Raw genomic sequence first — 16,407 nt, 5'->3', positions numbered from 1 at the left:
GGATGCCACACGAAAGGCCTCCTTACCAGATAACAATTGATAAGTGCAAATCGTAAAGGAGATATAGCCAACTGCAAGTGAGAAGATCAATAGTGCACCCAACACCTCACGGAGAACCAGATGCCGGATTCCAGAAGGTAAATTGATAATCAACCGGATGGATAAACGGCTTATTAGATAGAAGGGTGGATGGTCCGTCCCCACAGCCTCAACCAAGGGCTCCCCGATTCACACAATGTATAGGTACAAATGCCCAGAAAGGAAAAAAGCCAGAATAGTGTGATATCATATAAACTAATTTATTAAATAAATAAAAATGACTTACAAACAATTTGTTTAAAACGACAAAGAATAGAACGATGCCGGCCGGCCACAAACAAACTCCTGTCCTCCTCAATGGGGCGATGTGGTGACGTCAGCACGTACCTTTCAGACGCGTTTCGTCATAAGGTGAGGTTTTCAATGGGGAACCTGATATATATGTAGGAGACTGCATATATATTTAATGAAAAGAAAAAAAAATATATTTAATGCACTGCAGATCACTGAATCACCTGCCTGCCTGAAAGTATATTTGAAATTGTACACCAGGAATGGCCTGCAGTCAGATATAGGCTTGGCTAAACTGGAATGCAGTGGATATATATATGTAGGAGACTATATATATTTAATGCCCTGCAGATCACTGAATGACCTGCTTGCCTGCATGAAAGTGTATTTGAAAACATACACCAGGAATGGCCTGCAATCAGATATAAGCTTGGCTAGACTAGAATGCAGACACACAGACTCTGGGGACCCTGGATTTGCCATATTGGAGGCATATTGGAGGGAATGGTGGGATCGTGCTTCCTTGCTGTGAACACATCCAAATCATCACCTGGATCCAAGGTCCAGATAGCAGGAGAGGAAAGATACCAGCCACCATGGATGAGGAATTCAGAAGGAGATTGCGAGAGATGCAGATACAGCACAGAGGACCAGTATCAGAGCAGGTCCTGCTAGGATGGTTTGATTCTGTCCGCTGCGAACTCTGGAAGGAAGCACTAGCCCGTGAGCAGCGAAACCAGGGAAAAAAGTTCTCCCCTCCATCCATGTAAGGTGCTGGTCGCAGTATGAAGTGCGAGTGCTGTTTTTGGGTGAACAGCCAAACCAGGAGTGGACAGCTGAGTTAAGCAGGCTGATGCGGGCAGAAATGCGGTTGGACGAGAGCTACAGAGCCCTCCAGTGGTATGTAGCCCAAGTGTGCCCGTGGACAGCGGATGACAGCCCCACGGAAGGCTTTGACTACGATGGCCTGGGATTGTTGTACTGGAGGCTGTCCAGGGACCCTGATTTTGGGAGTGATCGGGAGTGGTGTTTGGAGGAAATAATGGAGCACAGAGAGCGAAGACTGAATGTCTCGGAAGTGCACTGGGCACAGGAAGATTTGGAGTTTCTGGCCGTTCAGGAATGGGAGCTTGAGATGGCCTACAGACAGCTGCTAGACTCTGCTCAGCAGCAGAGTGGTGCTCCCTTTGCCTGGGACTATCAGGAAATACCAGTTGACAACTCTGAAATCCTGGCTGAAGAGTTGACAATATGGCAGAGTAACAGTGTGCTTTGCCAACCTGCCCCTGCAGCTATAGAGGCGGAGGTCTTATGGCGGATGCAGCAAGTGCTGACTGACCTTGATGAACCTGTTTCTGCATTGGATGATCTTGGATGGAGGAATGTGCCTGTCCAGCAGAATGCCAGAGAATCGGCAGTGGAAAATCTGAGGATTGCCGTCCCCAAACTTGAAGTGCTGACAACAGGGCAGAGCTCTGCTAACCTCTGCCCAGCACTGATAGCATCTTCTGGGTTCCACAGAGAGGAGATGGTGAACCTTTATCCCCAGACACCAGTTGCAGAGACAGGGGATTTGATAGACTTTTCTGCTGAGGAACAACAACTTGGTGAGCCTCCAGCAGAAGAAGAGCTGTTATTAGGGCCAAACTTCACTGTGCTCTGCCCAACAATAACAGAAGTATCTGTGAAGTTACAAGGAACTTCCCCAGCTGAAGCGCTGGCAACCGGACAGAGTCCAAGATCTCTGCCCTACACCTGCGGCGGTTCCGTAAACTCAGGGTGAGAAGGAACTGGTCACTTCCCAGCAGCAGATCAGAATACAGGGGGAGAAGGGAGAGGAGGTGTTCGTCGTCTCTCCCCAACAGTTGGCCAGGGTGGAGGAAGTGGTCTTTCCTCCCCAGCAAAGATCCGTGCACCTGGGAGACAGTACCACAGACATATCGTCCCAACATCCAGATGAGGGAATGGAAAAGGAAGCAGCCGGCTCACCTCCCCAATGGCAGCTACACAGTTTGGGAGTGGAGGAAGCCAGCCTCCTGCCCCAACGGTTAGCTGGAGCGGAGGATGCGGAGTCCCCAGCAGAAATGCTGGCAACAGGAAAGAGTGCTACCAACCTCTGCCCAGCACCGGCAACAACTACAGAGTTCCAGGGAGGCGGGGTAGTCGGCCTCCCTCCCCAACAGTTAGCTGGATCAGATGGTGTGGGGTTTTCCAGCAGAAGGGCTGGCAACAGGGCCGAGTACTGCTGGACTCTGCCCTCAACTAACAGAGGATGGATTTCCTGTGAAGGTGGAGGGGACTTCAGCCTCCACCTGTATACCCCAGGGATGCTGGGCAGTCAGCCCAGATCCCCAACAGCATGATGGAGTGAGCCCAGACACCCTGTCTTCTCTCCAGTGGCAGAAAGGACTCCAGGGAGAAGGGCCAGTCCAGGCCTCTCCCCAGCGGCAGATATGTTCTCTGAGAGAGGCAGAGGTTGGCTGGGTGAGTAATGCTTTGTTTGGAAAAATTTGTTTGGGGTACTGTGTGGGTACAGGCATTAGAGGACTGGAACTACTGACTAACTTCAGAGTCAACCCGTCTGGGGTCTCCTCCTGTGTTAGTCTCCTGATGAAAGGGGAGAGATGTGACAGACCTAGCCGGGAGAGAGACTTTTGGAGGGGACTGAATGCTAGCCTCTTGCCGATCGATCGTGGGCCCTGGCATTTGGGGGAACGGTGGTCTTTGTGAGCTGTATGCCTGGGGACCCTTGAGGTGGTATTACTGTGGATTCGGGTCCTGGTCCCCCAGGACACACAGACTCTGGGGACCCTGGATTTGCCATATTAGAAATAGTGGCTGATTCATAAGGCTGGGACAAATACTGTTAGGAGATGCTGATGTCAATTTCCAGCCACCTGTCTGTCTGTTGCCTGCTAGAATGTGTATTGTAAATAAGTCTCTAGTATGGGATCTAAGAGTCATTAGATCCCCATTGTTGTTTGTGTTAATTAACTCTGCTATTGTGATAATGTTGATTGGGTTTTCTGAGCTACAAGATGGCCAGTCTGGCCTAAAGGCCATGTCTGAGTCATCTAGGCTGTCTAAAGGGATTAGTTAATTAGCCTATGTTAATTAGGTTACAGGTGTATTGTTAGAGTAATATGAGCAGGAGGTCTGCACCTCCTCGTTTACTGTATAAAAGAGACTGTATTCCTGTCAATAAAAGAGATTCCTGGTTGAACTTACAGACAGCCTGCCTCGTGTTTGTTCTGAGCTACACAACTGGATTAGAACGGCACATAGCTGTAGTTCTAGTCCCGGAGCATCGGATGACCGAACCATCAGATGTGGTGATCTGCAATCTGATTCTATAGCTGCAGAGGAGTGTGGGGAGAGTGGAACCGAGCGAGCAAGGGGCTCGTTACAAGTGTGACCTCTGCACAGTGTTCAGCTAAAACTACAAGTTAGTGTAGTGCGTCCTCCTCACAGTGTTCAGCTAAAGCTACAAGTTAGGGTAGTGCGTCCTCCTCACAGTGTTCAGCTAAAACTACAAGTTAGTGTAGTGTGTCCTCCTCAGTGTTGAGGTAAAACTACAAGTTCGTTTTTTGCGAGCTCTGCACAGTGTTCAGCTAAAGCTACCTGTAGAAGGTTGGTGGTGTTTTCCTGATCCTATCACTACCGCAGGCAGCTAAATAAGCTACAAGTTAGTTTTTGGCGAGCTCTGCACAGTGTTCAGCTAAAACTATAAGTTAGTGTAGTGCGAGCTCTGCACAGTGTTCAGCTAAAGCTACCTGTAGAAGGTTGGTGGTGTTTTCCTGATCCTATCACTACCGCAGGCAGCTAAATAAGCTACAAGTTAGTTTTTTGCGAGCTCTGCACAGTGTTCACCTAAAGCTACCTGTAGAAGGTTGGTTTTGTTCTCATATAATATAAATATAAAATATATATATATGTAAAACAATGTGAATAAGTCCACAAATGTAAAGAAGTGTCCACAAATATTATTATAATATAATTATTATTATTATTATTATTATATACCTAAGGGGAGTGGATTCACAGTCAGAGGTGCGGTGGAAGATTTATTTTAAGTGAAGTCACGGAACAATATTTTTTGGACTTTTTGTGGACACTTCTTCACATTTGTGGACTTCTTCACATTGGTTTACATATATATATATATTTTATATTTATATTTTTTTGTGTGCACAGATATGTTATTCACATAATTGGTTTTGCGCACTATATTCGTGAATTTTGATCATATTATTTGATGCACATTAATAGGGAGGAGTGATGATATAATTATATCACTGGTTGATTGTTTGTTTTATCACTCTTTACTATATATCACTTTATGATTAGGGTTTACTTTAGCACTGCTATTTTGAGTTCACTTGGGGCGAGATTGTGGTGAATCAATTTTTTATTTATATTTTATGCACTGCAGCTCACTGAATCACCTGCCTGCCTGAAAGTATATTAGAAACAGTACACCACGTACGGACTGCAGTCAGATCTAGCTAAACCGGAAACAGTGGATATATATATACACACATACACGAGACTGACTGTGTGTGTGTATATATATATATATATATATATATATATATATATATATATATATATATATATATATTAAATACACTGCAGCTAACTGAATCACCTGCCTGCCTGCAGTATATTAGAAACAGTACACCAGGAACGGCCTGCAGTCAGATCTAGCTAAACCGGATACAGTGTGTGTATATATATTGCAATTGCAAGTGCAATTGCTCCAAAGCTTAGTAAATGAGGTAAGGCTTCACTTTGCAAGGAGTACCCAATCCCGTGCAAGGAAAATTTAAAAAACTGCATTTTTGCTTGCACATGATTGGATGGTGGAAGTCAGCAGAGCATCTGCTCATTTACCAAGCTCTGGAGCAACTGCTCTTGAAGGGGGCAACTGCACTTTGCAAAGTGCACAGTCTTTTTCCCTTTAGTAAATCAACACCTCTCTCTCTCGGTCAACGCCAGCAACACACTACACAGGGCCGACGTGCAGGCAGCCTTATATAGTGTGGGGAGTGGACTTAACCCCCTGAGCCATAATTGACCGAAGGCACCCTGCCTTTGGCCAATTATGGCTCTCTTTGCTGACGGCGCTGTGATCTCGTTAGCAGAGAGTTTTTCATTATTAGAAGAATATATATATATATATATATATATATATATATATATATATATATACATATATACACACAGATAAACATATACACACTACACAATGGTAAATATTAACCCACTTTTCTGTCCCTTTTTCCTAATGCAGTGGATGAATCAATCAAGACTGTGGAAAATCCAGGTAAGAGACAGCATCCAGGTAATATAGACAATTTGGAGAGGTTATTGAAGGGTACCAAAGTGTCACATAAACAATACATTTGTTTAACCTCTTCCCGCATTGTAAAATTATGCTGGCAGGAACCTTACCTGCCTCCGGGCGGGCGTCATATGACGTCCACCCATTCTCGCTCATCCATACATCTGTGTTCTCCCGACTTGACTACTGCAGTGCTCTACTGACTGGTGTACCTGAATCCACCAATTATTGACTTCAATATGTTAAAAATTTTGCAGACAGAATCCTGACTAGATCTGGTACAAGTGATCATATTACCCCTATCCTGGAGTCCTTGCACTGGCTACCGTCAGGTTTTGCATAGACTTTAAGATCCTCTTGTTCACCTATAATGCTCTTCATGGCTTGGCACCCCATTATCTCCCTGAACTTTTATCAACGTACCCCCCACCCATAGCCTCCGCTCCTCAAATTCTGGTCTTCTGTGTGTCCCCTCTATTCACCTATACTCAGACAGAGCCTTCTCCTGCTATGCTCCAAAAGTCTGAAATTCACTTCATAAGAACATCAGAGCCTCGTCTTCTCTAAACTCATTCAAGTCAAATCTAAAAATGTTTTTTCTTTAGACAATCTTTCACGCAATTGTTCCTTTTTTCGTTTGTTTTATCCCGTGTATTTCCTGTGTTTTCTTTGTAAAGTGCTTTTAGAAAGCTACCTTTAACCCCTTACGGACCACCTGCCGTCATTCTACGGTGGCACTTTGAAGTGGAATACTGTTATTATGGCAGCAGGTAGCTGCCATAACCTCAGTATCCACTTCTTCAGCAGGCGGTCCGCTTTCAGATAAAAGTGGTCTCAGCGGCAGATTCGCTGCAAGATCACTTTTAACGGTGGCAGGAGAGGGGACTGAGGTGAGGGGAGCATGTTCTCGCTCGGCTACACACAATTGCATGACGGAAGCGACATCGTCACTTCCGCCCATAGCTCTTAAAGGGACATTTTTTTTTCCAAACAACTTAGCATTTTAGTATAAATATGAGATCTGAGGTCTTTTTGACCCCAGATCTCATATTTAAGGAGGTCCTGTCATGCTTTTTTTCTGTTACAAGGGATATTTACATTCCTTGTAATAGGAATAAAAGTGACATTTTCTTTTTAAAAGAACAGTGTATAAATAAAAAGTAAAATAAATAAGAAAAAAATGAAAATGTTTTAACGTGCCCGTCCTGCCAAGCTCGCGTGCAGAAGCGAACAGTGTTCAAACTAAAATACAAAAACATATTTGGGGCACACCCTAAAATGCGTTTAAATTCAAGATGGTGCTGCTATAAGACCAACAAACAGTACAAAACAGTTTACAGCGCACACATTCAAGAATCACATTTATTCTGCAAGGCTATTTAAAAACAATTAACATATTCAAAAAAATACAGGGGGGGGGGGTTTGGTCACACTAAATGATCATATAGTGCTAAGCCCACTTAATGCTACAAAGTACCCCGATAAGAGGGCTTAGCACTACTGTATATGACCATATAGTGTGACCAAACCCCCCATATTTTTTGGAATATGTTCATTGTTTTTAAATAGCCTTGCAGAATAAATGTGATTCTTGAATGTGTGCGCTGTAATCTGTTTTGCAGTGTTCAAACCACACATGTGAGGTATCACCGCGATTGTTATAGTGAGAGCAATAATTCTAGCTCTAGACCTCTTCTGGAATTTTTTAAAATGTTGCATATGGAGATTTTTAAGGTTAAAAGTTTGTCGCCATTCAATGAACGAGCGCAATTTTGAAGCGTGACATGTTGGGTATCAATTTACTCGGCATAACATTATCTTTCACAATATAAAAAAAATTGGGCTAGCTTAACTGTTGTCTTATTTTTTTTTTTTATTTAAAAAAGTGTATTATCTCAAAAAAAAAGGTGCACTTGTAAGACCTCTGCGCAAATACGGTGTGACAGAAAGTATTGCAACAACCGCCATTTTATTCTCTAGGGTGTTAGAATATATATATAAAGCGCTATATCAAATAAAGTTTATTAACATTATAGACGGAGAGACCCAGGGATCCTGTGATGTGTATTTTCTTCACAGAGTGTCAGTTTTTAGAATACAGACCGAGGTTGTGCCTTAAATTGTGCAGTGCCATGCCTCATATTTGAACACAAACAGAAACTGACACTTGAATGTGAAGATTTACTCTACTATAGACTGTGCATACAGGGCAACAAATGACACCATAAGACTGCATGATCAAATCACATCTTGTAGATGAAAAAAACACAAGGTGCAGGGAGGAAGGTTAATGATGTCTTTAAATTACATGCTTGTGAGAACCCTTTAAACTGTATGTGGTGATAAAAAATAACACAACTTTCAGAGACAGCATCGGCCATTGTCATAATAGTTTTTAAAGTATAGTTTGTGAGCTTTCTTTTTTTTACAGTACCACACTGAACAGCCTAAGGCTCGGTTCACACAGGGGCAACACGATTTCAGCGCGACTTTGTACGGCGACTTCAACGCGGCTTCAACACGGCTTCAGCGCGACTTCAGCGCGACTTCAGCGCGACTTAAGCAAATTACAACACGACTTCAAGTCGCCTCCAGGACAGGCGACTTTGGCTGTGGCCAATCACAGGACAATCAGCTCTCTGGGAGGGAGGGGTTTGCCTGGGCAAACTAAATTTTTTCCCTGCAAAGTCGCTTGACTGTAGAGAGAGATCCGACTTGGAGGCGACTTCCATTGATTTCTATGGTACAGGTCGCCTACCAAGTCGGATCCAAGTAGTACAGGGAGTACGCTCTTAAGTTGGAGCGACTTCAGTATTGTCTATTAAGACGCTCCCATTCACTGTAATGGGAATCTCTTTCTGGGGTGACTTGGGGCGACTTGAGGGCTTACAAGTCGGATCCCAAGTCGTCCTAGTGTGAACCGAGCCTTAAAAGTTTCTTGCAAAAACATTTGATACAGTCCCCCATAGACACTTACTGTAATTTACAAATTGAGGTCTGTAGTCATGGACCATAGTTTCTTTGTTAATGAATAAAAAACTGGCTACAGGGGGAGTCCAAATGGGTGGTAATAAATATTGAGCACTCAGACTGGTCTGGAGTGGTAAGTGGGGTACCCCAGGGTTCTATCCTGGGACCAATGCCGTTTAATTTATTCATAAATGATATAGAGGATGGTACTATAAATAACTCAATGTCAGTGTTTGCTAATGACACAAAAATAAGTAGGGCAATAATTTCACAGCAATATATAAAAACTTTACAAGAAGACCTCAATAAAATAATGAGGTGGGCAACTACATGGCAAATGAGGTTTAATGTTGAAAAATTTAAGGTAATGCATTTGGGGGGCTAAGATTGTGAATTCAAGTTACTCACTAGGGGGAGAACCTCTGGAGGAATCCAGGATGGAGAAAGATCTGGGGGTCCTAGTTGAAGACAGACTGAGCAATAGCAAGCAAAGCCAGCAGAATATTAGCATGCATTAAAAAGTGAATTTACTCCAGAGATAAAGTGATAATCCTACCACTTTATAAAACTCTGGTTCGGCCGCATCTGGAGTACTCCATCCAGTTCTGGTCACCAATTCTCAGCTCCGTTCCTGGAAGTGAGCCTTCAGCGATTTCCTCTGCCCGGTCCGAGCTGCTAGTGCAGGAATCCACCGGTACGAGCTGCCGGCTGGAACACCAGGGACACAGGCACAGGGGGACCCCCCCTCTGGCACTACAGAATGGAACTATCATGACAATACAATGCACTGTTTTTAACCCTTTTGTGAGTAGCTTACTTTATACTACTATTAAATCATCTCACACATACTGCACTTAGAGGCGGTGTGTCTTTTCTCCTTGTCTTCCTACAGAGTTTGCTTCTAGCTTATCTACACTGGCTGCCCTCAGTGCTGTACTATGGACTAATTTTAATATTGATTTGTAAAAACTTATGGTTCACTGGTTTTATTGGTATCCACTACATATTGTGTTACATATTACTTATTTTGTTCACTGCCTAGACATTACATTAGCATTTGAATGTTATTGTTTGGATACACAAACTGTTTGAATTGCCCTCCATTTATGCTGTGTCATCTCATTAGGGCCAGGTACATTGTAATTCTAGGGTTCCTTTCCCTTTTGTGCGCTAAGTTAACCCCTGCCTGTCAAATCACTGGTAAATATAACCCATTTTGTTTTCCTTTTCTCCTAATGCAGCTAATACAGCTAATGCAGCTAATGCAACAACCAAGATAGAGGAGAACCCAGGTAAGGGCCTGCATTCAGGCAAGAAGGACAAATTTGAGAGGTAATTGAAGGGTACTGAAGTGTACATTTATTTAAACAATTAACAGCTTGTATATATCCCTTCATTATTTGGCCATTTTTCAATTTCCAATGCCATTTTACTGACAATTACTCAGTCATGCAGTAGTTCACCTAAATTTAACTATAACTAAAGTTTTTTTTTTCGTTTTTGTAAGAGTGGTGAGGGAACATCTGTATGGTTTTTATTGCTGTCTGACTTTATTTTATATATTTTTTAAGACAGATAGAGATTGCTTTTGGTGGTATTTCATAACTGTTTTTAATAATCATGACATTTAAAAAAAAAATGCAATATTTCCTTATTTCCTGTTATAAGATATGTCAAATAAAATTACCAGGGCAGCTCAACCCCCAAATTTATATATTTTATTTTTAACATTAGATTTTTTATTAGGTTTAAATGATATACAAAAAGGTACCGCTGTGAGCAGATACATGTGCATAGATAGTAGCAGGTAACAAATAACAAAGCAGTGATAGGAACAGTAATGGTGACAAAAAGTACCATAGGAAATAATACGCAGAGCAGGTAACGTGACACAAGTAACCAGTAACATTCAAAGTATGGTAGACAAGAACAGCATCAACATTTGTCGATCCAGGTGGACTATGGTTCCCAAAGTGAATCAAAGGAAGTTATCTGTCCCCGTTCCCCACCCTCCAGGGAGCGTTCATAGGAGTGGTGAAGTTTAGTGATGGCTACTACCTCCGGGGAGTTCGGAGCAAGCTAAGCTTCCCAGTTTTTGGTAATCGTGGGTCTGGCCGCAATAAGTACATGCGTAACTAACAAACGTAGCTGACTGGGAACCTTCTCTAGACCTAGATTCAGGATTGCCAAGTGTGGAGAGGGTGCTATAATAAATCCCATTTTCTCAGAGAATAATTGAAATACTTTGTTTCAGGAACTCACAATACATTTGCAGGACCAAAACATGTGGATGAGGTTCCCTGACTTCCCACAGCCTCTCCAGCAAAGATGGGATTGTGCAGAAGAGATTTGGGCCAAACTAAGAGGAGTGAGATAAGAGCGGAGGGTGATTTTTTTTTGGGTCTCCTCCCAGTGTTGTACACAGTGTGTAGCTTTGTAAATTGACCTCAAAGCAGTAAAATGACCAGTTTTCAAGTGGTACAATGACAGTGGTTAGCACTTTGTTTAAATCCAGGTCAGGACACGATCTGCATGAAGCTTTCATATTCTCCCTGTTCTTTTATGGAATTCCTCCCACACAATTGGCTCTAGTATGTGTGATAGGGATGTTAGGTTTTAGGCTCCTTAAGTGCAGGGATTTAAGTGAATTGAATGTGCTGCATACATTGTTGGTGGTATATATACACATGTAATGCTTACCACTGAGAATATGCCTGGTTTCCCTCAATAATTACAGAAGCTGCCAATCACAAGCACAGGTCCATGCACACCAACAATTCAGGCTCATTCTAGGGGATGTCTTTTTAGAACCTATTCCTGAAGAACTTTAATAGTAAAGGGGTTTAGGGGCACAGGATACTCCAAAACAATAAAATGTCAATAATGGGAGGACAACCTTCTCACAAACTTTTTAGTGGCAGCCTTTCCTGGAGGTAACAAGAAATGTTCATATGTCTAGGGCCCTATAGCAGCAATCCCAGTCTATATAGCAACTTCTGGCACTTGCACAACTAATAGTCCACAACATAGTCTTTACTCACATTTTCCCAGGAGCTGTCTGCCCAGTGGTGTATCTAAGGTATGGCAGCTAGGGCAAGTGCCATGGGCGCCATGGGTGGAGGCGGTGGCAAAAAAGCTGCCCTCCACATAAACCCCCCCCTGTCCTCCCGGACTAATACAGCCCATGGCCAGCCTGCTGGATCGCGGCGCCGGTGTTCTATCAGATAGCCAGCTGTTGGGCTTGGCATAGGCTGAGGGAGGCTCTGTCAGCAGGGAGGGGCGGGGCAGGGAGCTCCCCTGACGCTCTGACCCTGCCCTGCCCCGCCCCATGTACTCTGTATGTGCTCGGAGCACTGAGATTGTCTCTTCTGGACTTCTGAGAGCCCTGCCCTGGACCACGAATATTCCTGCCCCTACCACAAAAGCCCCGCCTCTACAGCGAAAGTCCAGCCTTTACCGCAGAAAGCTCCGCCTCTGGACCTCTGAGAGCGGGAGGTGAACCCGGCTGGCCAGGTAGGTCTTTCTGCCTATAGACTCACTGTTACACTAAACCCTCTCTGACAATGTTGTTTACCCCCCTGTATAGCTGTGCATTGCTGAAAGCTTAAATTTTAAAACTGGCTACTTGATCATCTCCTGTATAGGGATAAGCTTCGAGTTCGAGTCGGCCGTTCGACCGTTCGTCAAATTACGAACATTATGGGCCGTTTGCGCCAAATTTGAGTGGCGCGTCATAGCCCAAAATTCACTGCGGCATCGCAGTGCATTGCTGGCTGATGATTGGCCAAGCATGCACTATGACCCGCATGCTTTGGCCAATCACAGCGTGGTAAGAACGGTGAGCCATAATTGGCCAAAGGCAGGGTGGCTTTGGCCAATTATGTCTCAGGGTATTTAGTACACGCCCCACACTATATAAGGCCGCCTGCACGTTGGCCCTGTGTAGTGTGTTCTGGCATTGAGAGAGAGATAGAGAGAGAGAGAGACAGTGTCATTTCATTTCAGTTAGCTGCAGTCAGTGTATTGTATGTATGTATGTATGTATGTATATATATGCATCCCAGGTGTGTGTGTGTGTGTATGTGTGTATATATATATATATATATATATATATATATATATATATATATATACACACACACACACTGTATTCAGCTGCAGTATTTTCAGTGTACTGTATCCTGTGCACAGTGTGCAACTAAAGCTAACTACAGACAATTGCTGGTGTTCTCTTTCTAATAATACTACAGGCAGGCAGGCGATTCAGCTAGCTGCAGTATAATCAGTATATATATATATATATATATATATATATATATACACACATATACATCCCAGCTTTGTGCAGCTGTAAGCATCAGAAGACGAGAAGCGTCACACAGCGGGAGCCTCCCATCATGGATGCGGAGCGGCCCGAGAACGAAGAAGGGAAGAAGACGCCGCGGAGGAAGATGCCGGACGAGAACACCGGAGCAACATGGGGACAAGGTGCTTTGGGGGGGCCCAAAGCACCCTCCCAATGTTGAGGGCATGTGGCATGGTACGGTTCAGGAGGGGGGGCGCTCTCTCGCCCCCCCTCTTTTCCTTTTTAGTTTTAAATGACTTTTTTTCCTTTGAAATGTCATTTTGCTGTCAGACTGTTCTAAACACAGGAAACATGCGCCCCTTTACAGGCATACTATAGACACCCCCCAGGTACGAAATTTAAAGGAATATTACACTTTTATTGTTTCACTTTAAGCATTATTAAAAACACTGCTCCCGAAAAAACGGCCGTTTTTAAAACTTTTTTTGCATTGATCCATGTCCCCTGGGGCAGGACCCAGGATCCCAAAAACTTTTTATGACAACAACTTGCATATAAGCCTTTAAAATTAGCACTTTTGATTATTCATGTTCGAGTCCCATAGACTTTAACGGTGTTCGCGTGTTCAAACACATTTTTTGCCTGTTCGCATGTTCTGGTGCGAACCGAACAGGGGGGTGTTCGGCTCATCCCTACTCTCCCCTATGGTAACATGGAAGCTGTAACGAGCCCCTGCTCGCTCGATTCTGCTCTCCCGACACTCCTCTGTGGCTATAGAATCAGATTGCAGATCGCAACATCTGATGGTTCGGTCATCCGATGCTCCGGGATTCGAACTATAGCTATGTGCCGATCGAATCCAGTTGTGATAGCTCAGAACAAACACCAGGCAGGCTGTATGTAAGTTCATACAGGTATCTCACTTTTATTGGATGCACACAGCACAATTTTATACACCCCGCCCCCAACAACCACTTTCCTATTGGTCAATTGTAAAGTACACTTTAGTCTTCAATTAGGTCCTCTTGGCTGTGCAAATGAGGACTTGAAACAGGATCAGCAGGGATTGGTCCGATAGCTTGAATAGGAGGACTGATATGTGTAATGACACAGAGAAGCCCCAGGGAGTAATTAAAGTACATAAACAAACAGTCAAACACAGAACAATGCCTTCCTTCCAGACTATGGAGCCGTCTGGAGGGGGTTAGCCTTAAAACAGGGCAGAAGACCCCCCCACTGTGTAATAGAATCAAAGGAGAAATACTTCAGTATTCCAAGCTATATAACAGAAGCGATGACCAGACATCACTTCCAGTTTACTCGGCTGTCAACTGTGCCATTGTAAAAAAAATTTAAAGCATTCAAAAACACAGATCATGGTATTTTGAATGCTTTTAAGGGCAGAGGATACCCCAGATCTCTCCATAAAAAGTACCTGTCACATGCCTATTGCTGACTAGGGATGAGCTTCGAGTTCGAGTCGAACCCATGTTCGACCATTCGTCAAATTTAGAACGTTATGGGTGCGCCAAATTCGAGTGGCGCATCACGGCCCATAATTCACCGCGGCATCGCAGTGCATTGCTGGCTGATGATTGGCCAAGCATGCACTATAACCCGCATGCCAGGGTGGCTTTGGTCAATCATGGCTCAGGGGGTTTAGTACACGCCCCCACACTATATAAGCCCGCCTGAGTGGTGGCCTTGTGTAGTGTTGCGGCGGCGGTGGAGAGATAGAGAGACAGTGTAATTTGATTTAAGTTAGATAGAGCAGGCAGGCGAGTCAGTTAGCTGCACTTACAGTGTATTGTGTATATACCGTCGTATGCAAAAGTTTAGGAACCCCTGACAATTTCCATGATTGTCATTTATAAATATTTGGGTGTTTGGATCAGCAATTTCATTTTGATCTATCAAATAACTGAAGGACACAGTAATATTTCAGTAGTGAAATGAGGTTTATTGGACTAAATGCGCAATATGCATCAAAACAAAATTAGACGGGTGCATAAATTTGGGCACCCGAGCAGAAAAATCACATCAATATTTAGTAGAGCCTCCTTTAGCAGAAATAACAGCCTCTAGCAGGGCTGGACTGGGACAAAAATTTGGCCCTGGACTTCATCCAGACCGGCCCACTTTAATTTTTCAAACACACACAAAAACAGTATATAAACTGTTGTATTGCACAGCATTGCAGAGTATTGTGGGGGCATTGCAGAGTATTGCACAGCATTGCAGAGTATTGCACAGCATTGCAGAATATTGTGGGGGCATTGCAGAGTATTGCACAGCATTGCAGAGTATTGTGGGGGCATTGCAGAGTATTGCACAGCATTGCAGAGTATTGTGGGGGCATTACAGAGTATTGCACAGCATTGCAGAGTATTGTGGGGGTATTGCAGAGTATTGCACAGCATTGCAGAGTATTGTGGGGGCATTGCAGAGTATTGCACAGCATTGCAGAGTATTGTGGTGGCATTGCAGAGTATTGCAGAGTAGTGTGGGGGTATTGCAGAGTATTGCACAGCATTGCATAGTAGTGAGGGATGGCTGAGCATGGATGGATGGATGTCTCTGTGCAGCGCTGTGGGCACTACACATACAGCCCACAGCGCTGCAGACATCCATCCATCCCCCTCCCCGCTCACTGTGTACCGATCAGTACACAGGAGGGGAGGAGAGGAACCGGCGTCATCAGACGGCGTCATTTGACGGCGAGATCACATGGTAAACGGCCGCGATCAGCGGTCATTTACCAGGATCCGTGATGCGTGGTCACGGATGTGTTCGGGTGTGCGCCCCAGGGGGCGCGCGAGAGGGGAATTCTGGGAGGACGTCATAGTACGTCCTCCCAGAGTTATCCAACCGCCCTGCAGCCGTCATTCGGCTATGGGCCGGTTGGTAAGTGGTTAATATTAATTTAATGCCACTGATCAATTATTAATTTAATGCCACTGGCCATGGTAACTGATGGATGAATAATTTAACCATGTCCAGTGGCAGTACATTTACAGTACAGATTAACCCCTCCCCCCCTCCCCCCACCATGCTGCATATTCAGTTACTTTATAATTTAACCATCACCAATGGCAGTACATTTACAATACAGATTTACCCCCCCCCCCCTCCCCCCGCCATGCTGCATATTCAGTTACTTTTAGTAACTGAATATGCAGCATGGCGGGGGGAGGGGGGGAGGGGTAAATCTGTACTGTATAAATGTACTGCCACTGGTCATGGTTAAATTATTCATCAGTTACCATGGCCAGTGGCATTAAATTAATAATTGACCAGTGGCATTAAATTAATATTAATGCCTGGCATTAATATTAATTTAATGCCACTGGTCAATTATTAATTTAATGCCACTGGCCATGGTAACTGATGAATAATTTAACCATGACCAGAGGCAGTACATTTATACAGTACAGATTTACCCCTCCCCCCCTCCATG

At 44.1% G+C, this 16,407-nt stretch overlaps 1 protein-coding gene across 7 annotated transcripts in view; it reads left to right on the top strand.

Annotated features, from left to right (window-relative positions):
• LOC141148316 (uncharacterized) overlaps positions 1-16,407 on the top strand; it is a 254,846-nt gene that overhangs the window by 113,144 nt on the left and 125,295 nt on the right. For 5 of the 7 annotated variants that reach the window (XM_073635641.1, XM_073635640.1, XM_073635638.1 and 2 more), the window contains exons 4-5: positions 5,624-5,656; positions 9,886-9,936. In XM_073635641.1, the coding sequence (XP_073491742.1) occupies positions 5,624-5,656; positions 9,886-9,936 (84 nt within the window). The remainder of the gene's footprint in view (positions 1-5,623; positions 5,657-9,885; positions 9,937-16,407) is intronic. The other 2 variants (XM_073635643.1, XM_073635642.1) reach the window with 1 other exon arrangement.

This window comes from Aquarana catesbeiana, linkage group LG06 (assembly GCF_042186555.1).
Source record: "Aquarana catesbeiana isolate 2022-GZ linkage group LG06, ASM4218655v1, whole genome shotgun sequence".
Classification (NCBI taxonomy): Eukaryota; Metazoa; Chordata; class Amphibia; order Anura; family Ranidae; genus Aquarana; species Aquarana catesbeiana.
The sequence above is the reverse complement of the archived record's forward strand: the minus strand, read 5'-3'. Positions and strand labels throughout refer to the sequence as shown.